General features: G+C 43.2%; 1 protein-coding gene across 1 annotated transcript; it reads left to right on the forward strand.

Annotated features, from left to right (window-relative positions):
- kifc1 (kinesin family member C1) lies at positions 1-24,038 on the forward strand. Its single transcript, XM_085790284.1, has 17 exons — positions 1-67; positions 1,934-2,023; positions 2,229-2,328; positions 2,579-2,632; positions 2,823-2,906; positions 4,047-4,245; positions 4,330-4,495; positions 6,349-6,516; positions 7,417-7,530; positions 7,640-7,726; positions 7,822-8,019; positions 9,395-9,559; positions 11,885-12,023; positions 13,026-13,165; positions 19,853-19,926; positions 22,702-22,777; positions 23,979-24,038. The coding sequence occupies exons 2-17, from the start codon at positions 1,940-1,942 to the stop codon at positions 24,021-24,023; spliced, it is 1,893 nt and encodes a 630-aa protein (XP_085646410.1). The 5' UTR covers positions 1-67; positions 1,934-1,939; the 3' UTR covers positions 24,024-24,038.

Genomic DNA, 24,038 nt, shown 5'->3' on the forward strand with positions numbered 1-24,038 from the left:
AAATTCAAACGGTCGGAGACGGTGGAAGACACAGCAGCAAGAAGAGACGACAGAACCGTGTTTTCAGGTAAATGAAATGTTTTCATAAATTAAAACAAATACTTTCACATCTCCCGGGTTGATAAACGGTTTTTACAAACATCTGCTTATATTCAACACGTAAACGGTTGATTCAGCGGTTTATCGTTGCTGTTTTCCATTCACTGTTTGTGTTTGCTCGAGCTAACGTTAGTTCGGTAACTTAATAACATGAACTTTGATTCGCCGTTTTTGTGGCAAAAATCAAACTAATGAAATGTCATTGTTATTTTACAAGTTATCTAAACGACACATCTTATGTTTGGGTAAGTTAGAGAAGCACTACTGTATGTTTGGTTCCGTTTCAAAAGATAGTGTCGTGTCGGTCTGTCTTGTCTTATCTCTGCTGTAACTTAACGTTAACGTAGCTCTGGTTTGTTGTTGCTGTAAAAGTAGAAGCTAAATGTGAATCAACAGATGAATCCGAACGATCCTCTTCACTGATTAATGTTGGAGAATCATTTATGTTACTGTGTCTGTCCTAACGCTAACTCATATTAGATTTAGCATTTTAACGTAAACTGTCTTTGTGAATCTGAATCTAACGAGATTAACGTTGAAATTAGATTTTCCTCCTCTCTTCTAATTACACACACCAAGACATTTATTATAATGTTACATCTGATCTAAGGCAGCGGGTCTTCATCAGACTAACAGCAGGACGAATATTGAAATTAGTTTAAACCTGTTATTCCTGCTCAAAAACAAAGATGGTTTCCAGCATTGTCTTTGCTTTACTTGTTGTTGATCTGAGAGACATGGTGGTCACAGTCTGTGCTCCTTGTTGGCAGAAGATTGACATGTTGTTTGATAACAATATACTTTTACTGAGTCAGTTGTTTGACCGACATGGGCGTCTTTACAGTTATGTTGAATTTATGCAACGGTATGGAATCCCTGTCACACCCAAGGATTTTTCTATTGTTTTTGATGCTGTGCCCTCGGGTATTATTTCTCTCTTTAAAAATCTTAATGTAAACAACAACTTGCCCATGTCTTTAAACATTACTGAAATGGTGAAAGCTTGTTTCACAGGTAATAATAAAAATAAAAATAAGTTTATTCGTCAACTATTTCAACAAGACATTGTAAGTTCACCCTCTGCTTTATCCTACTGGTCTACATTTGTTGGAAATATTAATTGGGAAAAAGTCTGGCTACTACCTAATAAGTTTTTTTTAACCAACAAGGTCAAAGAGATTTCATTTAAGATGCTTCATAGATTTTACCCAACTAATCATTATATACAAAGGCTTAAGAAGGACATTGATGTGAACTGTACCCACTGTGTCTCTGTCAATGAAACCTTGGTTCATTTATTTTGGTCTTGCCCACACACCAGACAACTTTGGAGCAGACTGGCACGCTTTATCAGTGATCATATTTATCCCCAGTTTAATTTATGCTGGAAAAATGTTTTGTTTGGCTACACTGAATATGATAAAAAACTAAATTCTCAGTTTTATATGATTAATTTGTTAATTATCTTATCCAAATTTTATATACATAGGTCTAAATTTTCTGGTAAGAAGCCAAACTTCTTGGAACTGTCTGCATATGTTGGTCAATATATCTCCTCCCTCTGTGATTGTGAGAATAAAAAAGCTGTTAAAACTTATGATCTTTGTAAGCTTTACAAAATATTTATTTAAGTTTATGTTTTTTCTGTCTTGCTGTCATCCCCTGGCGTATTTATGATTGTTTGGTTGTGTATTAATGTTGTATACACTTATTTCATCTAACTGTATTCAGTCCTGTGTATACTCTTGTTGTCAATAAAGTTGTTTTTAAAAAAAAAAGAAAAAAGATTGACATGTTGTCCTGATCTGACCATGGTTTACCTCTGACCTCTCAGCAGAGCATGTCCCGATTACCAGTGATGTCTGGCAAGAGAGCCCTTGCCGGCAGCGCCTCAGAGAGCGGCCAAGACTTTGCGCCTGCTCAGGTTTGTACCAAAAAAAACCACCAACATCTTCATCTGCTTGGTAATGGATTCAGTCAGATTTACGCTGCTCTCTGGGTTCTGTAAATGAGCTTTTGTCCACATGCACATCCAGCAGACTTGGTAAATGTTCATCCCTGAGATGATTGTACATGCAAAGTCATTTCCACAGCTCTTTGTTCACGCCGCTGGTTGTGTTTTTTTGCAGAAGAAGCTCCGCAAGGACCCGGAGACCGTCAAACCCCAGGCAGCAGCTACGGTCGTTGGTAGCAGACGGCCTCCTCTGGCCTCTTCCCGGGCGCCGATCTGTGAGTTACCTGCTCCAAATTTAGTCTCAGAATATTTCAGTTTTTCACAAAGACCAGAAAATGCACAAAACATTTCATGCAGGGATTTCTCAGGATTTATATCTGGTGTTATTCATCTCTGGTAACATTTCAGAGTCGGCACAGTTTGATCTCTTTTATTTCTCCAAGCTTGTATATTTTCCTTTTATATCAAGATTTCTTTTTGCTGTTATTATACATGGTTTTCTTCATCTCTGTTTGTCCGTCACAGCGAGGCCAGCGAGAGGCGTGGGAGCTGCCACCGTGGCTGCTGCTCCCTCCAGAGGTGAGATGATCTGTTGGCTCGGTGCGGGAGTAAAGTCACTGCTGGATGTTTAACAGTTTGTTTTCAAGTCAGGATTGTGCTCATGAACCTTTATATTATATGTGGAGCAGTGACTGATTAGATGTGTAAAGCAGCGTTGCACAGGTTTACCTCCTGACAGTGGTGAAAGATTTTCTGCTTTTTGTCTCAGGTGTCCTGAAACCGTCTGTAGCTTCGGTTGCAGCAAAAAATGGAAACGTGAAACAACCTGTTGCATCTGCTGGTACGAAAGCAGGTGAGAAATCCACATCACATGTTTGTGTCCTCATGAAATCATGTCATAGCAATTACATGAATGTTTGGTGCTTAGTTAAAGGGACAACGAGGAATTTGTATTTGGTTATAAAAAAGTCTGACATGAATGTGGATGAATCTACGCTACCCACACTTAATGGCTCCATTTTCGATAAATATATTGTTTTGCCTCTATCGTTATTTTAAAGCAGATATCATCGGCACGGCCGTTTCGGCTAATGCTGCGTTCAAGGCAGGCTTTTGAAACCGTAAGTTACAGCTTCAAGTCACAACTACGACTTGGTAGCGTTCCAGGTAACCCGTAGCTCGTGTTTTTACCGTCCTGTTGTCTGTGAAAGTTCCCTATAACGGCCACTCGTAACTTCCGACCCGTGAACTCGTACCAGATCGAACTGGTATGACTTCACAGGAAGGAAAAACACAAAGTACGAGTTTCCTTGAACGCACCATGAGTTAGCAGCCCCCGCCCTTGTCAGGCATCAATTGGTCCTCGTGCTACGTCACCACATTCACGCGCATCCCTTGGCTGCACACACAGCCCTTCATGCCGTTCTCTCCCCTCATTGGATAACACTTGTATCCCACAAGGAAAATTTTCTCCTCGGGTTACAGCAGAGCAGAGTGACGGAGAGACTCGTGTTTAGGCTGAAATACTTCATGTAAGTGATTGCTGACGGAAAATAGGACTATTTAGGACTTATATTAACAAAAACATTCCACTGATATCTGCTTTAATTAATGGTGGAAATGCTGGGCGAGCCGACCAGTGTTTCCTTACTTTCGGTTTCGCGGACGCTGCCCAGCGAGTCATGATAATAATGCCGCCGAATCGCCGTTTATGGTGGGAACTATGACGGTATCTGATCGTCTTCCAACCTCTGACTTTAATTATTGATGAATGAAAAACATTCTTGGCACGACGTCCATCTTGCACCGGTCCAAGAATTTCACAGTGCGCGTGGAGGCTCATGGTAAATGTAGTATGAAAACACACACTGCTTTCCACAACTCCTCGTTGTCCCTTTAATGACTGAATATACAACAGAGGGGAAGTAGTTTGACTCTGACAAGTGACAAGGAGGAGTCCTGTCACACCCGGTGATGATGCTTTTGTTTCCAGGTGGGGGCGCAGGTTCCCGCCGGCCGCCATGGGACCTAAAAGGCAAAGTGAGTGACATGCAGGACAAGGTCCGCAACTACGAGACAAAGATCAAATCTGTCAACCAGGAGAACGAGGATCTGAAAGGTTCGTTCACCCAGAACAAAAACAAACTGCACGAGGTGGAGAAACAGCTGCAGAAACGGCAGGAGCAGATCAGGTGCGAGAAGCTTCTCATGTTCAACTAAACATGCTCCCGTTACATTTCATGTTACTAATCCATGTGTTTATAATCTGATTAAAGGGAGTATGAGGAGGAGCTGCGTAAACTGTCGGGAGTACAGGAGGAACTGACCAAAGTCAGCAGTGACAGAAACGGTCTCCAGAAGGAACTCTCCACCCTGGAGGGTAAATACAAAGTCATGGAGACGCTGCGAGACAGTCAAGAGGCCGAGCTGCAGACTCTGAAGGTACCACGTCAAATCACAAGAGTCGTTTTATTCTGGGTGTGCAGCATCGTTACGTAAAATGATTTGTCCGTCTTAAAGCAGAAATAAGCGGAATATTTGTGTTAAAGGGACAACGAAGAGTTTCTATTTGGTTATAAAAAAGTCTCACGTTAATGTGGATGAATCTACGCTACCCACACTTGTTAACTCATTGAGTGCCGCGCTCCTTTCCAAAGTTTTAGTCAAGTGTACCGGCAAATTAGACCATATTTGACTTTTTATTTTAGAGCCATAGTGTATTCTATATTATTGCCACCAACACATACTGTAGCTCATTTGAAAGGTTTAACTTTATCCTTCAAATGGCCACAAACCGTTTGTTTCTACGTGCCTCCGTTCCTGAGAAAAGTCAAGCTAAACATGGCTGGGTTTCACCAAAATCCCTCCTTTTTTTCTAGAAAAGGAGATAGAGCGTCTTTTATGAAAGGTGCGCTGTTTGTGTCTGTCGCTCTTCAGACACTCGCATTTCTGGATCAAAGGGCTCGTATAAGATAAATATACACAACAATTGTTGTTCTATTCACAAAACCACCATCGGGGGCGGGGGGGGCGCCACTAAACAACAATAACACAGACGCACCGTGCCGTGTCACAGCCTCTCGCCGCGGAACGTGAGGCTCTGCCGGCCACAGCGGCTCGCGAACACCGGTCCCGCCGGTGGTCGCGGTCCTTCTGTGGTACGGGTCGGTGGTGCCGGTCTGCTTTGGTCCAGAGACCATCAGATTTTACCGCGGGAGGACTTTGGGGAGGACACGGTGTTGCTCCAGATGAAGACCGGGCGGGACAGTGGGCTGAGAGCTTCCTGGTTCAGCTCCCAGCTGCTGCAGCCTCGCGGGTGAGAGCGGAGCAGCAGCGGAGCAGCTGCTGCATCCACATGCAGAACTCCGTTTGCAGAAGCTGAGTTATGATAAAAACTTCCAGATCATGAGCTGTCATGTGACTTTGATCGTCATCTATTTCAGTTCTCCTCGTCGTAGAGTCCCCAAATTTACATATAATGTGTATTAAAGTGTCTATTTTCATAATTAAAAAAAAAAGCAAAAAACGAAAAATTTCGTTTTTGGCACTCAACGCATGGGAACGAAAAACGAGAAATTACGTGGTTGGCACTCAATGAGTTAATGGGCCCATTTTCGATAAATATATCGTTTTATTTTGTTATTATTAGTGGTGGTGGAAATGCTGGGCGAGCCGACCAGCGTTTCTTTACTTTCGGTTTCGTGGCGAGTCATGAGAATAACGCCGCCGAATCGCCGTTTATGGTGGGAACTACGACGGTATGTGATCGTCTTCCAACCTCTGACTTTAATTCTTGGTGAATCAAAACATGAGTCTGTCTTGCGCCGGTCAAAGAATTTCACGGTGCGGAGGCTCATAAATGTAGAGTGAAAACACTTCACTTTAACAAAACTCCTCGTTGTCCCTTTAATATAAGTCTTAAATAGTTGTATCTTCCGACAGCAATCACTTCTATAGAGTGTTTGGTCTGAAACACAGGTCTGTCAGTCACTCTGCTCTGCTGTAAGCCGAGGAGAAAACTTTCCTTGTATCCTACAACCTTTATCCAATGAGGAGAGAGAACGGCATAAAGGGGCAGTCCTCTCTGTGTGTGCAGCCAAGGGATGCGTGTGAATGTGGTGACGTAGGGACGAGGGCGGGGGCTGCTAACTCCATCGGCTGACAGGAAGTTAGACAAAACCACCGGATCGCTTACTTCTGCTCTAACTGGCCACATTCAGATGAATCACCGGGTGTCATCGGTGTTTATTGAATTCAAAATGTGACAGAAGTTGTTGTTTGTTTTTCGGCTCCAGATGAAGATGTCCGTCCAGGAGTCGACTCTGTCCCGGGTGCAGGTGACGCTCGCAGACGCCGAGCAGGAGGTCCGTTCCCTCACCGAGACGGTTGCCCAGCAGCGGGACGAGATTCACGCTGGAGAGATGGAGCGACGGCGGCTGCACAACACCATCCAGGAGCTCAAGGTGAGTCCTCGAGTCCGGTCCCTGGGTTCACGGTTTCCCTTCTCCGACTGAACACTGAGGCTGTGTCCGAAATCCCCTTCTGAATCTATCCCACAATTCACCGCGAAATGTAGTGAACATCCGATGGCCACTAACCGGAGCAAGATATCCCATCATGCACGGATGGGTGGTCATGGATGGCCGTTACCACAGCGGCCCAGAGCGACCAGTGTAGCTACCAAATAAATGCAGTAGTGACCGGTGTAGCTACCAAATAAATGCAGTAGTGCAGCAGCCTCAATAAATGTGTCCAGCTGTCAGAGTTGTCCGGTCGCGGCTTCCACAGACTCCCACAACAAACATCGGAGCTAATTTCCTAACAAGCGTTATAAACTGACCACAGACTCTGGATAGCGAGGCTAATTTATGTTAGCCCGTCTATGAGGTTTTACATTATACGTTAGCATTAAGCTAGCAGACTTTATGCTTAGTTGTGACACAAACTATGTGGGTTTGATTGAACATTTTTGATGCTTAAATATATATATATATATTACCGCTTAATATATTGCTTTACTCCTCTTTTTATGTTGGTACATCCGTAGGTCTATGCTACACCCAAGAGTTGGCAGTCTTAAGTGCCTTAATCTTTCTTCATATGACATCACATTCAGACCTGGGATTAATTTGGTTACTCGTCTCTGAACTGCTTCAATTTTTTCAATATTTCTATATCCATGGTTTCTACGCCGGCCGTTACGATCGCGGTCGGAACGTTTTAATTAACTGTGCGGCGGAGTAGTGTCCGAAAGTGTTTTATTTGACCAGTGAGTCACTATATTGAATTCACTATATAGTGAGTAGGGAGATGGGAATGATTTCGGACACAACCTGAGTGTGTCCATGGCTCTTCTCTTGCAGGGTAACATCAGAGTCTTCTGCCGAGTGCGCCCTCTGGTGGATGGAGGCCTCAGCAGACACATCCAGCTCCCAGCCAGTGATGACAAGACCATCACGCTGGCCAAAACGGAGGAGGTGAGGAGCCTGCGGTGGCATCACATTCACAGATAAAAGAACAAGTGACGGTTGTTTTTCTGTGTGTGAGTGAATGAATCCAGAACTGAACTCTTTCTCTGCTGCTCAGTCTCACACAGGGAAAACGGCCGACACCCAGAAGAACTACAACTTCAGTTTTGACCGAGTGTTTGGCCCCAAGGCCTCACAGCAGGAGGTAATCAACAGAAACAAACATCACAATATAAAAAAAAAATCCAGCTGTGACTGAAGCAGGAAGTTTCACTGAGTTTTCTCTGGCTTCGTTTTCAGGTGTTTGACGAGATCTCTCTGCTGGTGCAGTCGGCGCTCGACGGCTACAACGTCTGCTGCTTCGCGTACGGCCAGACGGGAAGCGGGAAGACCTACACGATGGAGGGAAGCGAGCACGACGAGAGCAGAGGCGTCATTCCCCGAGCCGTGCAGCAGATCTTCAAAGCAGCGGAGAAGCTGGGATCACAAGGCTGGGAGGTGATTGGCTGCTTCTGATCCGTTTCTGCAGGGTTCTTAAGGGTCCTTAAAAAGTCTTAAAAGGCATTGAATTCATTAAAGCATAAGTAAGTGATATATTTGTGTTAATATAAGTCTTAAATAGTTATATCTTCCGACAGCAATCACTTCTATAGAGTGTTTGGACCGAAACACGGGTCTCCCAGTCACTCTGCTCTGCTCTGAGCCCAGGAGAAAACATTTATCGTATCCTACAGTTTTTATCCAATGAGGAGAGAAAACGGCATGCAGGGCTGTGTGTGCAGCCAAGGGACGCCGTGAATGTGGCGACGTAGGGACGAGGACTGTTATGGTGCGTTCAAGGAAACTCGTAACTCGTGTTTTTCCGACCTGTGAAGTCATACCAGTTCGATCTGGTACGAGTTCACGGGTCAGAAGTTACGAGTGGCCGTTATAGTGACTTTCACCGGTAAAACAGGTCGGAGAAACACGAGTGGGTTGCCTGGAACGCTACAAAATCGTAAGTTGTGACTTGAAGCTGTAATTTACGGTTTTCAAAAGTCAGTCTTTTTTTTTTTCCGGACTTTTTATGCATTTATTTTGAAAGGACAGCTGGAAAGAAACACAATCCAATGTTCATGTAGCAGTCGCTTTACCTTGGAAGTGGGCAAAATTGTCCCTAACCCTATGTAATTGATGTGGTGTTTTTTTTTTTCTTCTGCATTTGTGTTTATTGTAAGTCATTATTAAAGCAGAAGTAAGTGATCCGGTGGTTTTGGCTAATGCTGCGTTCCAGGCAGGCTTTTGAAACCGTAAATTACAGCTTCAAGTCACAACTTACGACTTTGTAGCGTTCCAGGCAACCCACTCGTGTTTCTCCGACCTGTTTTACCTGTGAAAGTCACTATAACGGCCACTCGTAACTTCTGACCCGTGAACTCGCACCAGATCGAACTGGTACGACTTCACAGGTCGGAAAAACACAAGTTACGGGTTGCCTTGAACGCACCATAACAGTCCTCGTCCCTACGTCACCACATTCAGGCGCATCCCTTGGCTGCACACACAGAGAGGACTGCCCCTTTATGCCGTTCTCTCTCCTCATTGGATAAAGGTTGTAGGATACAAGAAAAGTTTTCTCCTCGGCTCGGAGCAGAGTGACTGACAGACCCGTGTTTCAGACCAAACACTCTATAGAAGTGATTGCTGTCGGAAGATACAACTATTTAAGACTTATATTAACACAAATATTCTGCTTACTTCTGCTTTAAATTTCATTTCAAGTGGCTTTAAAAAAGTCTTAAAGTCTTAAATTTAACTTGGCTTAAGCTGTAGGAAGCCTGTCCTGTTGGCTGTCAGAGATGGAGATGTAATCCTGTTTCTGTTTTCACCCTAGTTCACCTTCACGGCCAGTTTTGTAGAGATCTACAACGATACTCTACGGGACCTGCTCTACACTGGGAAGGCCGGTAAGAGGCCAGAAAACGAGATCAGAAAGCTCAGCAACAACGACACGACCGTCACCAACCTGACCTACGAGAAGGTCGTCACCGAGGATCAGGTACGACGGGCAGATATTCTTCTCTTTTTTTAATTTACACATCTGAACTAGGGATGTCACGATTACTTGTTTTCACAAATAACCACGGTATTAAACGCCACAATTAATTCATCGTCATGATTCCTAAATACCGCCACTTTACAAAAAAGATTATGTTGGAACCATATCCACAAGTTTCCGAACGTCATCTGTGGTCGAAGCCGGTTTTGCCGGTTTGGTGGAATTGTACGTTTACGTTTCCATGGTTTTCAGTCGTTGTCATAGTTGCGGTAAACGCATGGATCTATTAACGCTGGCTTTTAACACGGATGTCAGTCTGTGTGATATCCACTGTTAAAAGCCGGTGTGATGATCCATGCGTTTTACAGATTTTCATTGAAAAAAGAAAAGAAAAGAAATCCATGCATTTACCGCGACTACCGAAACCATGGAAACGTAAACATAAAATTCCACCGGAAGAGCAAAACCGGCTACGTTTTTGACGTTCGGAAAAAGGTGGATCAGGCAAATAAGCGCCAAAATAGGGAAATGCACAGATACTGGTTTAAAGCTGGCCTGTGGAGTTTATACATATAAAACAATGTCCGTTACATTGCAGCCACTGCCAAACGACTTATTAGGATGATCATTGAACGCATCTCCACCACACAACAGTCCCTGGTTTACCCAGGAGCGCAATTGCCTCTGAGGAGCGACTTTCCCGCGCTGTCGCACAGGGAATTACGCATGCAACGCAACACGTTCGGATTTGACGTAGGGTTTAGAGCGCTGGTAAACAGAAGAGAAGAAGAACATGTGATCTTATTTTTGTCTAGTCTGATATGCAGCCGGTGGAAGCACTGACACTGCAGCCACCGGAGCGGAGGAGACCCGACGGCGGATTCGTCCCGCCCCCCTCCCCCCGACACGCACCGCACCGTAACTGGAGAGATCCGCCCGGTGAGCGCGTTCAGAGTCGACCACCGTACCCCCCCTCTCGCTGACCTCCGCGGTCCTGGACCGCACAGGTACCAGGAGACCCAGACCCCCTGTCATGTCGGTCCTCCACCCTCTCTGATCCGCCGCTAGTTGCCAGAGCCCCGCGGAGCCCAGTCTCTCCCTCCTCTCCCACACTTCAGCACCTGTCCTGGGCTACAGCTTGGCTCGCTCCACCGTCCTTTACTTTTGAAGTAGCTATAACTAATAATAATGCAACGTATAGCCTAACTATACACGCGTATGAGTGATCAGAACAGTAAATTGTTTACGCTACTTTTAAGAGGAGTAAAGTCATTTAAAACGAGGAGCGAGCTGAGCTGAGCCGACACGGTGCAGCCCAGGACAGGTGCTGAAGTGCTGATGAGAGGAGGACAGACCGGGCAGGAGCAACCAGCTGACGTCTCGTCAGTCCTCGGCCGTCTTCAATGTCCCGAGACCCCTTTTCAATCCGTTTAAGGTTATTTGTTTGTGTTTAGGGAGGCTATATTTGCTTAGAATATTTTTTGGCAACCAGAAAAGCAATGTTTGACCCGGCGTGGCGGCGCCATCACACTCGCTCGCAAAAAAAAAAAAAAAGACAAGAAAAAAGGAAAGAAAAAACGCACTTACACACATTTTGGAGGAGGGAAGCGCGTCACAGCATCATTTTTATTAAATCATAGTTTTCTCTAAATTAAGACAGTGTGCGGGACTATTTTTCACCCAGCCCCCCCCCAAAATGTAGGCCTATGTATAAAAATATGAAAATAAATTGCGTGTAGGCCTAGATATCGTTTAGGGATTTTTTTTTTTTTTTTACTAAACGTTTACACATGTATAAGGTCACACCCCTAAATAAATGCCAAAGCTGAATGACCACAACTTTTTTTTCTCTTCCTACTTCGCCAGTCACCTGGTTGCCTGGTTACCTGCACTTACCGTTCGGGGAGGGAGGGGGGGAAGGGGGGGTTAACGTCATCGAACGGCGCAGGCTGACTGTTGCAGTAGCCTACTCGAAAAAAAACACGGCTGATGGCTCGTAATGAGCAGAACTCCACAGGGCAGCTTTAAATTAAGATAATTTACCTAATGTAACATTGAATTGGTGGGAATGTGGTTTGATTTGGTATCGATGACAATTAATGACTTCAATATTACCTAAATTATTTTGTGTAAATAATTAGTGTAATTATATATTTTGACTACTTGATTTGTTGTGAAATTAAATAATTGTGATAATCGTAATACCGTGATTATTTCTCTGACGATAATCGTACCAAGATAATGTCTAATCGTGACATCACTAATCTGAACCATGCACATTCTTTACTATTTCAAAATAAAATACCTCTCTGCCTCCGCCCCCAGGTCCTCGGTCTGATCGCCCTGGCGAACCACAACCGCGCCACGGCCCAGACGGCTCAAAACGAGCGCTCGTCTCGTTCTCATTCCGTCTTCCAGCTGGACATCGAGGGCGTCAACGCTGGCAGGGACATGAAGTGCAAGTGTGAGTGTGAACCCACGGATCAGAGATAGATGGAGAAAACTTTATTTGTCCCCGAAAGGCAATTCAGTTTCTACAGGATGTTACACATACATGGAGATGTCATAATGTCATAAATATAGAAAATTAATTAAACCACAAATCACATGAGCTCTGTGCACGAGGTGAAAATATCAGTTCCCATGATTCAACAGTAATGTGTCTTAAACATTTACCGTATTTTCCGGACTATAAGTCGTGCTTTTTTTAGTCGTTTGTCTGGCCATGCGACCTATAATCAGAAACGACTTGTACATCAAAAATATATGCTATGTCATCTATTAGCTTATCTTCATCTTCCTCACGTACAAAGCCCCGGCCATTATATGAGACCCGGCTATTACGGTAATTAAATGTTTAAAAAATAACTGCGACTTATATCAGGGTATCCGCGGGGTCTTGAAAAGTATTAAAAGGTGATAAATCAATTTTGGGAAAATTAAGACCCTTAAAAAGTATTAAAGTCTTTTCACGACTTTATTAAGTCTTAAATTTTGAAGGTTTTTTTCAGAATTGGCTGTCCAAGAGTTTGAGTCCTAAAAAATATAGTAAAAGTGTGAATTTATTCATTAAAAAAAAAACCCAAAGATGAACCAGTACATAAAAAAAGAAAAGAAGATTGTTGTCTTTGTTTTTTGAGAGTGGAGCAATGTTTTTTTTCTAATATATATATATAAACTTTGCCTTTTATTTATTATCCCAGCCTATTTTGAATTCTGTTGTATCATAGTGGTCTATAGTCTTTATCACAAACTAAAACTGTTACATTAAAAGTGTCACTGATAAATGGTAAATGGTTACAGCTTGAAGCGGCGGTGAGGTAGCCTATTGAAAAATATTGAGAAGGTCTTGAAAAAGTCTTAAAAAGGTATTAAAATTAACTTCAAGATTCCTGTATAAACCCTGTATAGTATACACTGTGTTTGTTAAAGCTTCATGTCTGTGTGTGTCTGTGTGTGTGTGCAGCCACTCTGTGCCTGGTGGACTTGGCCGGGAGTGAGCGTATGGTCAAGAGCCAGTCCCAGGGAGAGAGGTTCAAAGAGATGACGGCGATCAACGGCTCGCTCTCCACCCTGGGCCTCGTCATCACGGCGCTGGCCAACAAGGTCTGACTCAATAACCACACTGAGAGGCTGCAGCGTGTTAAAACCTTCACTAGCTGCGTTTCCATCAGCGTGTTAAAACCTTCTAGTTGCGTTTCCATCAGCGTGTTAAAACCTTCACTAGCTGCGTTTCCATCAGCGTGTTAAAACCTTCACTAGCTGCGTTTCCATCAGCGTGTTAAAACCTTCACTAGCTGCGTTTCCATCAGCGTGTTAAAACCTTCACTAGCTGCGTTTCCATCAGCGTGTTAAAACCTTCACTAGCTGCGTTTCCATCAGCGTGTTAAAACCTTCACTAGTTGCGTTTCCATCAGCGTGTTAAAACCTTCACTAGCTGCGTTTCCATCAGCGTGTTAAAACCTTCACTAGCTGCGTTTCCATCAGCGTGTTAAAACCTTCACTAGCTGCGTTTCCATCAGCGTGTTAAAACCTTCACTAGCTGCGTTTCCATCAGCGTGTTAAAACCTTCACTAGCTGCGTTTCCATCAGCGTGTTAAAACCTTCACTAGCTGCGTTTCCATCAGCGTGTTAAAACCTTCACTAGCTGCGTTTCCATCAGCGTGTTAAAACCTTCACTAGCTGCGTTTCCATCAGCGTGTTAAAACCTTCACTAGCTGCGTTTCCATCAGCGTGTTAAAACCTTCACTAGCTGCGTTTCCATCAGCGTGTTAAAACCTTCACTAGCTGCGTTTCCATCAGCGTGTTAAAACCTTCACTAGCTGCGTTTCCATCAGCGTGTTAAAACCTTCACTAGTTGCGTTTCCATCAGCGTGTTAAAACCTTCACTGGTTGCGTTTCCATCAGCGTGTTAAAACCTTCACTAGCTGCGTTTCCATGAGCGTGTTAAAACCTTCACTAGCTGCGTTTCCATCAGCGTGTTAAAACCTTCACTGGTTGCGTTTCCATCAGCGTGTTAAAACCTTCACTAGCTGCGTTTCCACCAGCGTGTTAAAACCTTCACTGGTTGCGTTTCCACCAGCGTGTTAAAACCTTCACTAGTTGCGTTTCCATCAGCGTGTTAAAACCTTCACTGGTTGCGTTTCCATCAGCGTGTTAAAACCTTCACTAGCTGCGTTTCCATGAGCGTGTTAAAACCTTCACTAGTTGCGTTTCCATCAGCGTGTTAAAACCTTCACTGGTTGCGTTTCCATCAGCGTGTTAAAACCTTCACTGGTTGCGTTTCCATCAGCGTGTTAAAACCTTCACTGGTTGCGTTTCCACCAGCGTGTTAAAACCTTCACTAGTTGCGTTTCCATCAGCGTGTTAAAACCTTCACTGGTTGCGTTTCCATCAGCGTTTTAAAACCTTCACTAGCTGCGTTTCCATCAGCGTGTTAAAACCTTCACTAGCTGCGTTTCCATCAGCGTGTTAAAACCTTCACTAGCTGCGTTTCCATCAGCGTGTTAAAACCTTCACTAGCTGCGTTTCCACCAGCGTGTTAAAACCTTCACTAGCTGCGTTTCCATCAGCGTGTTAAAACCTTCTAGCTGCGTTTCCATCAGCGTGTTAAAACCTTCACTAGCTGCGTTTCCATCAGCGTGTTAAAACCTTCACTAGTTGCGTTTCCATCAGCGTGTTAAAACCTTCACTAGCTGCGTTTCCATCAGCGTGTTAAAACCTTCTAGCTGCGTTTCCATCAGCGTGTTAAAACCTTCACTAGCTGCGTTTCCATCAGCGTGTTAAAGCCTTCACTAGCTGCGTTTCCATCAGCGTGTTAAAACCTTCTAGTTGCGTTTCCATCAGCGTGTTAAAACCTTCACTAGCTGCGTTTCCATCAGCGTGTTAAAACCTTCTAGTTGCGTTTCCATCAGCGTGTTAAAACCTTCACTAGTTGCGTTTCCATCAGCGTGTTAAAACCTTCTAGTTGCGTTTCCATCAGCGTGTTAAAACCTTCACTAGCTGCGTTTCCATCAGCGTGTTAAAACCTTCTAGTTGCGTTTCCATCAGCGTGTTAAAACCTTCACTAGCTGCGTTTCCATCAGCGTGTTAAAACCTTCACTAGCTGCGTTTCCATCAGCGTGTTAAAACCTTCACTAGCTGCGTTTCCATCAGCGTGTTAAAACCTTCACTAGCTGCGTTTCCATCAGCGTGTTAAAACCTTCACTAGCTGCGTTTCCATCAGCGTGTTAAAACCTTCACTAGTTGCGTTTCCATCAGCGTGTTAAAACCTTCACTAGCTGCGTTTCCATCAGCGTGTTAAAACCTTCTAGCTGCGTTTCCATCAGCGTGTTAAAACCTTCACTAGCTGCGTTTCCATCAGCGTGTTAAAGCCTTCACTAGCTGCGTTTCCATCAGCGTGTTAAAACCTTCTAGTTGCGTTTCCATCAGCGTGTTAAAACCTTCACTAGCTGCGTTTCCATCAGCGTGTTAAAACCTTCTAGTTGCGTTTCCATCAGCGTGTTAAAACCTTCACTAGTTGCGTTTCCATCAGCGTGTTAAAACCTTCACTAGTTGCGTTTCCATCAGCGTGTTAAAACCTTCACTAGCTGCGTTTCCATCAGCGTGTTAAAACCTTCTAGCTGCGTTTCCATCAGCGTGTTAAAACCTTCACTAGTTGCGTTTCCATCAGCGTGTTAAAACCTTCACTAGCTGCGTTTCCATCAGCGTGTTAAAACCTTCTAGCTGCGTTTCCATCAGCGTGTTAAAACCTTCACTAGCTGCGTTTCCATCAGCGTGTTAAAGCCTTCACTAGCTGCGTTTCCATCAGCGTGTTAAAACCTTCTAGTTGCGTTTCCATCAGCGTGTTAAAACCTTCACTAGCTGCGTTTCCATCAGCGTGTTAAAACCTTCTAGCTGCGTTTCCATCAGCGTGTTAAAACCTTCACTAGCTGCGTTTCCATCAGCGTGTTAAAACCTTCACTAGCTGCGTTTCCATCAGCGTGTTAAAACCTTCACTAGTTGCGTTTCCATCAGCGTGTTAAAACCTTCACTAGCTGCGTTTCCATCAGCGTGTTAAAACCTTCACTAGCTGCGTTTCCATCAGCGTGTTAAAACCTTCACTAGCTGCGTTTCCATCAGCGTGTTAAAGCCTTCACTAGCTGCGTTTCCATCAGCGTGTTAAAACCTTCTAGTTGCGTTTCCATCAGCGTGTTAAAACCTTCACTAGCTGCGTTTCCATCAGCGTGTTAAAACCTTCTAGTTGCGTTTCCATCAGCGTGTTAAAACCTTCACTAGTTGCGTTTCCATCAGCGTGTTAAAACCTTCACTAGTTGCGTTTCCATCAGCGTGTTAAAACCTTCACTAGCTGCGTTTCCATCAGCGTGTTAAAACCTTCTAGCTGCGTTTCCATCAGCGTGTTAAAACCTTCACTAGTTGCGTTTCCATCAGCGTGTTAAAACCTTCACTAGCTGCGTTTCCATCAGCGTGTTAAAACCTTCTAGCTGCGTTTCCATCAGCGTGTTAAAACCTTCACTAGCTGCGTTTCCATCAGCGTGTTAAAGCCTTCACTAGCTGCGTTTCCATCAGCGTGTTAAAACCTTCTAGTTGCGTTTCCATCAGCGTGTTAAAACCTTCACTAGCTGCGTTTCCATCAGCGTGTTAAAACCTTCTAGTTGCGTTTCCATCAGCGTGTTAAAACCTTCACTAGTTGCGTTTCCATCAGCGTGTTAAAACCTTCTAGTTGCGTTTCCATCAGCGTGTTAAAACCTTCACTAGCTGCGTTTCCATCAGCGTGTTAAAACCTTCTAGTTGCGTTTCCATCAGCGTGTTAAAACCTTCACTAGCTGCGTTTCCATCAGCGTGTTAAAACCTTCACTAGCTGCGTTTCCATCAGCGTGTTAAAACCTTCACTAGCTGCGTTTCCATCAGCGTGTTAAAACCTTCACTAGCTGCGTTTCCATCAGCGTGTTAAAACCTTCACTAGTTGCGTTTCCATCAGCGTGTTAAAACCTTCACTAGCTGCGTTTCCATCAGCGTGTTAAAACCTTCTAGCTGCGTTTCCATCAGCGTGTTAAAACCTTCACTAGCTGCGTTTCCATCAGCGTGTTAAAGCCTTCACTAGCTGCGTTTCCATCAGCGTGTTAAAACCTTCTAGTTGCGTTTCCATCAGCGTGTTAAAACCTTCACTAGCTGCGTTTCCATCAGCGTGTTAAAACCTTCTAGTTGCGTTTCCATCAGCGTGTTAAAACCTTCACTAGTTGCGTTTCCATCAGCGTGTTAAAACCTTCTAGTTGCGTTTCCATCAGCGTGTTAAAACCTTCACTAGCTGCGTTTCCATCAGCGTGTTAAAACCTTCTAGTTGCGTTTCCATCAGCGTGTTAAAACCTTCACTAGCTGCGTTTCCATCAGCGTGTTAAAACCTTCACTAGCTGCGTTTCCATCAGCGTGTTAAAACCTTCACTAGCTGCGTTTCCATCAGCGTGTTAAAACCTTCACTGGCTGCGTTTCCATCAGCGTGTTAAAACCTTCACTGGTTGCGTTTCCATCAGCGTGTTAAAACCTTCACTAGCTGCGTTTCCATCAGCGTGTTAAAACCTTCACTAGTTGCGTTTCCATCAGCGTGTTAAAACCTTCACTGGTTGCGTTTCCATCAGCGTGTTAAAACCTTCACTGGTTGCGTTTCCATCAGCGTGTTAAAACCTTCACTAGCTGCGTTTCCATCAGCGTGTTAAAACCTTCACTAGCTGCGTTTCCATCAGCGTGTTAAAACCTTCACTGGTTGCGTTTCCATCAGCGTGTTAAAACCTTCACTAGCTGCGTTTCCATCAGCGTGTTAAAACCTTCACTGGTTGCGTTTCCATCAGCGTTTTAAAACCTTCACTAGCTGCGTTTCCATCAGCGTGTTAAAACCTTCACTAGCTGCGTTTCCATCAGCGTGTTAAAACCTTCACTGGTTGCGTTTCCATCAGCGTGTTAAAACCTTCACTAGCTGCGTTTCCATCAGCGTGTTAAAACCTTCACTAGCTGCGTTTCCACCAGCGTGTTAAAACCTTCACTAGCTGCGTTTCCACCAGCGTGTTAAAACCTTCACTGGTTGCGTTTCCACCAGCGTGTTAAAACCTTCACTAGTTGCGTTTCCATCAGCGTGTTAAAACCTTCACTGGTTGCGTTTCCATCAGCGTGTTAAAACCTTCACTAGTTGCGTTTCCATCAGCGTGTTAAAACCTTCACTGGTTGCGTTTCCATCAGCGTGTTAAAACCTTCACTAGCTGCGTTTCCATGAGCGTGTTAAAACCTTCACTAGCTGCGTTTCCATCAGCGTGTTAAAACCTTCACTAGCTGCGTTTCCATCAGCGTGTTAAAACCTTCACTAGCTGCGTTTCCATCAGCGTGTTAAAACCTTCACTAGCTGCGTTTCCATCAGCGTGTTAAAACCTTCACTAGCTGCGTTTCCACCAGCGTGTTAAAACCTTCACTGGCTGCGTTTCCATCAGCGTGTTAAAACCTTCACTGGTTGCGTTTCCACCAGCGTGTTAAAACCTTCACTAGTTGCGTTTCCATCAGCGTGTTAAAACCTTCACTGGTTGCGTTTCCATCAGCGTGTTAAAACCTTCACTGGTTGCGTTTCCACCAGCGTGTTAAAACCTTCACTAGCTGCGTTTCCATCAGCGTGTTAAAACCTTCACTGGTTGCGTTTCCACCAGCGTGTTAAAACCTTCACTAGCTGCGTTTCCATCAGCGTGTTAAAACCTTCACTAGCTGCGTTTCCATCAGCGTGTTAAAACCTTCACTAGCTGCGTTTCCACCAGCGTGTTAAAACCTTCACTGGTTGCGTTTCCATCAGCGTGTTAAAACCTTCACTGGTTGCGTTTCCACCAGCGTGTTAAAACCTTCACTAGTTGCGTTTCCATCAGCGTGTTAAAACCTTCACTGGTTGCGTTTCCATCAGCGTGTTAAAACCTTCACTAGCTGCGTTTCCATGAGCGTGTTAAAACCTTCACTAGCTGCGTTTCCATCAGATGCATCTAGATGTTATGGAATGAACATAGTCAATTAGCCGATAGTTCCTCCTCCTTGGCAATATTTAAAAAGAAACTGTTAAAATTAACTGAACATCAAAACATGGTTTGACTTTTAATTTTGCTTTCCTAGCTCCCCATGTTTTTTTGTTTTGTTTTTTAGTTTTTCTTTTCCCTTTTTAGTGTTTACTTGAACTTAATTCATCTGTTCTCTTCTTTTGTCTCACTTTCTTGTCTCACCCCTTTTTATTTATTTATTTATTTAGTGCTGTTATCATTACTACTACTTTTATTTTTACTACCAACATCTTCCCTGTTTTTTTCATCTTTTTCCTTCCTTTCTTTTTTTTTTTAATTGTATTATTTCTATACCTTGCACAAGGTATGTGATTATTATTTCTTGACTGTGCTTCAATTATGTGTTAGATCAAGGTGAGGTCATGTTATAAGCCTTTCGGGTTTCAGACCTCACCTGCACATTTATTTTTCATATCTTTCTTACTAGTAAGAGAGATAGGTAAATGTTTTATTTATTTGCACATAAAAAATAAAACAAAAGTCTAAAAAAAAGTCTAAAAAGTATTGCATCGGAAAATGATGATGGAAACGCCGTGATTCAAATTAAAATCCCCTGATTCGCACAAACTGAAAAGTCCGTAGATGGAAACACAAACGATTCGAACTTCTTTTAATGCGCATTTCCCAGTAATTTGAATCATTTTGGATAGAAACATGGCTACTGTCTGTTTTTTTTTTTTTAAGTTGAACTTGTGTTTGTGTCGTGTCGTTTCAGGAGAGCTACATCCCGTATAGAAACTCGAAGCTCACCTACCTGCTCCAGGGATGTCTGGGGGGCAACAGCAAAACGTGAGAACCAGCTTTTACTAGGAGTTTGGTCCAAAACTCATCAGCCAGTTTCACTGCCGGTGACATCAGGCTCCATAGAGAGCCGGAGCCGAAGCAGGAAGTAACGTCACCATGGGACCTCAACTCAGGAAAAAGTCTCCATACGAATGAACGGGAGTCAAAGTTTTATTTCGTGATCCGATTGAATTGTGCCATGAGAAAAAAATCAGTCCTCTACCTGTTTAAAACATCACGGTTCATGAAGAGAAATCAGCAGTTTGTTGTAAAACTATTTGTGATGTCATGAGAGGTAACCCAGGCAGGTAAGGCTGGAGCAGAAAACTGCAAAAAACTAGAAAAACAAGCCAGAATCAGAAAAATCAGATGCAGACGGTTTATTCTTCCACCCCGAAGCCCCATACAAGTCCAACTGAAAACACTCCCGTAGGAGGAGGAGGAGGGTCCTTTCACTCTTTCAATACCCCAACAAAATGTCCAACAAAAAGTGTCCGTCTTTCTTTCATTTCCCTTAAAGCAGAAGTAAGTGATCCGGTCGTTTTGGCTAATGCTGCGTTCCAGGCAGGCTTTTGAAACCGTAAGTTACAGCTTCAAGTCACAACTTACGACTTTGTAGCGTTCCAGGCAACCCACTCGTGTTTCTCCGACCTGTTTTACCGGTGAAAGTCACTATAACGGCCACTCGTAACTTCTGACCCGTGAACTCGTACCAGATCGAACTGGTACGACTTCACAGGTCGGAAAAACACCAGTTACGAGTTGCCTTGAACGCACCATAACAGTCCTCGTCCCTACGTCACCACATTCACGCGCATCCCTTGGCTGCACACACAGAGAGGACTGCCCCTTTATGCCGTTCTCTCTCCTCATTGGATAAAGGTTGTAGGATACAAGGAAAGTTTTCTCCTGGGCTCAGAGCAGAGCAGAGTGACTGACAGACCCGTGTTTCAGACCAAACACTCTATAGAAGTGATTGCTGTCGGAAGATACAACTATTTAAGACTTATATTAACACAGATATATCACTTACTTCTGCTTTAAATCACTTCCCTTGTTGATGTCTTTGTTCCGTCTGTCGCCGTCCAGCTCCTTCCACCTCCAGCTCTCTGTCCTCTGTCTCCCTTTGTTCTTCTCCCCTCTGCCTTAATCAGGTAGCCTAAACACCTACACCTGTCAGAGAAGTGAGGTCTTCTGGGAAGTGTAGTGTGTGCGGCGGCCATCTTGTCAGGGATGTAGCAGCCCTCTACCCACCTGCCCCCTTGTGATGCCACATATTGTAAAATGAAATTCTGAAGAGTCCATAACCAGAAAGACTACAGGTGGCGTAGGTGACGTCACACACCAAATGCCGCCCGCCCTTTCCCGTGTCAGTTGGTGACGTATTTTTTGTGGGACACCAGATTTGTAGTCCGCAGAGCGTCTTCACACTAAATTTTTTTTTTTTTTTAGTTTAGTTTATTATTACAGGACAGTGTACAATACCATTAATCAATTTTAAAACAGAGAAGAGATGGTTGTACCAGATTTAGCCACTATAGTCTAGTAGCCAGGGGGGGTTCCCATGCACCCGAAAGATATATTTTTCTAACTTAGCTTTTTGTAATCCTTAAGGTGTCTAGTGAATGAATTTTGATGATCCCCGTGCCAATTATTGTCCCATGCATGTTTTTCAATCAACTCAGAATCGTGAAAACCCCTAGTTTGACCCCTCACAAGCTACTTAAGGCCAAATTAAACACTTCGGAATGTTCAAAAATCATGTTAGGAAATCCAGGTGGTGGCAGCCAAAATAGCCTAAATAAACATACATGGGATAATATTTCTGGTTGGGATCATCAACATTCTCTTGAAGATTGTAAAAAATATAAAAGTTAGGAAAAAATGTCAATAGGGCGCATTGGGAAGGAGTTCCTGTGATAGAATTCCGCCGTTGTTTTAACTTTTTTTTGTGTTTTTTTTATTTTTCATGTACCACACATGATTTAATCGTGGCAATCTTCATCTCTACCAATTCCTCATGCCAAGACAAAAAGAAAATGGGGTCAGTTGTCTCTGTAGGATGTATAGTTCAGGAGCTATATAGATTTAAATTTTTCATTTTTCACAGTCGGAAATCCAGGATGGCAGAAAAAAGATGTTCAAAAAAAACATGCATGGGACAATAATTGGCGCGGGGATCATCAAAATTCATTTACTAGACACCTTAAGGATTACAAAAAGCTAAGTTAGAAAAATATATCTTTCGGGTGCATGGGAACCCCCCCTGGCTACTAGACTACTAGGGCTAATTTCCATCTGTAGTCCCAACATAAAACTCACAATACAAATCACAATAAAATACAGATCGCAGAAAAATACAGGAGAAACCCAAGACATAGAACGACACAGGTGAACTCTTGGACGGCACAGAGGCAACACACACACACCGCCACACAAGTAGCCACATGGACAACAGGGGGACAACATTGAAAACACAAACGACATTGAAAACACAGACGAAATACATTCTTCTGTTGCCGTTTTACGATAAACTGCTGATTTCTCTTCATGAAACGTGATGTTTTAAACAGGTAGAGGACATATTGTTTTTGTCATGGCACAATTCAAACGGATCACGAAATAAAAACTTTGCCTCCCGTTCATTCGTATGGAGACTTTTTTCGAGTTGAGTACCCGTGGTGCTGTTACTTCCTGCTTCCGCTTCGGCTCTATGTATGTGTTTATTATGTGAGTTTATTTATTGTGTTTGTGTTTTTGTGTTTGTGTTTGTCGTTGCAGCCTGATGTTCGTGAACGTCGCTCCTGAGACCGACAGCTTCGGAGAGACGCTCAACTCGTTGAGATTCGCCACCAAGGTCGGTGACATCCGTTGTTTAATGCATTGATCACATGATGTGAAACTGTAGATAAACTGAACTTTATCACCGCAGGGAAATTCACAAGGTTTAGTTTATTCTGCAAAAGAGTTCGATCTGTTTTTGAGAACAGAACAAATGAAGATATAGATAAACAGGGTATCCGTGGGGTCTTGAAAAGTATTAAAAGGTGATGATAAATCAATTTTGGGGAAAATTAAGACCCTTAAAAAGTATTAAAAAGTCTTTTCACTACTTTATAAAGTCTTACATTTTGAAGGTTTTTTTTTCTGAATTAGCTGTCCAAGACTTTGAGTCCTAAAAAACATTGTGAAAGTGTGTGAATTTATTTGTTTTATTAAAAAACAAAGATGAACCGGTACATAAAAAAAAAAAGCTATTGTGGGTGCGTTCGTAAATTGGATCGGATGCCGCCCAAGTTGAGCGAGTACTCGGATATCGGCTACAACTCTCCTGGAAACTAAATCAAACAAGCTGAGGCACATCTTTTTTTATAAATGCAAAGTTTATTAAAAAAACTAAAAACATTGCTTTGATTTATTATTATCCCAGCCTATTTTGAATTATGTTGCATCATAGTGGTCTATAGTCTTTATCACAAACTAAAACTGTTACGTTAAGTGTCACTGATGTAAATGGTTACAGCTTGAAGTGGCGGTGAGGTGTTGAAAAAGTCTTAAAAAGGTGTTAGAATTAACTTCAAGATTCCTGTGTAAACCCTGATAAAGATGAAGGTGAAGACGTCACAGTTCAGGGTCTACAGTCTCACTGAACAGAGCGGTTTCTCTCGAGCTGATAAAAAACATTATGAAAAAAACAAACATTATATTATAGAGGCAGAAGTTGTGCTTTCAGTGTGAACGGTCATTTTTACTTCCATTTTCACTTACGTTTGGTACAAGATTTGACAATTTGTCATGTCATCAGTTTGTCTCTTCAGAATAAAACTCTAATCTTTATCAAAACAATTGCATCTCCTGAGACTTTGATATTTCACTGAGTTACTTTACAGTTAAAGGGACAACGAGGAGTTTCTATTTGGTTATAAAAAAGTCTCACGTTAATGTGGATGAACACTTCGCTTTTCCAAAACTCCTCGTTGTCCCTTTAACCGTGCAGCCTCAGTGTTTTCTTTGTCACATTTTTGACTCATAATGTGTTTTATTTTCTGTGTTTGCAGGTGAACGACTGTGTGATCGGGACCGCCGTCGCTAACAGGAAGTGATTGTGTGTGTGAAAT

Source organism: Trachurus japonicus, chromosome 11 (assembly GCF_045865225.1).
Source record: "Trachurus japonicus isolate A0001 chromosome 11, Traja_1.0".
Taxonomy (NCBI): Eukaryota; Metazoa; Chordata; class Actinopteri; order Carangiformes; family Carangidae; genus Trachurus; species Trachurus japonicus.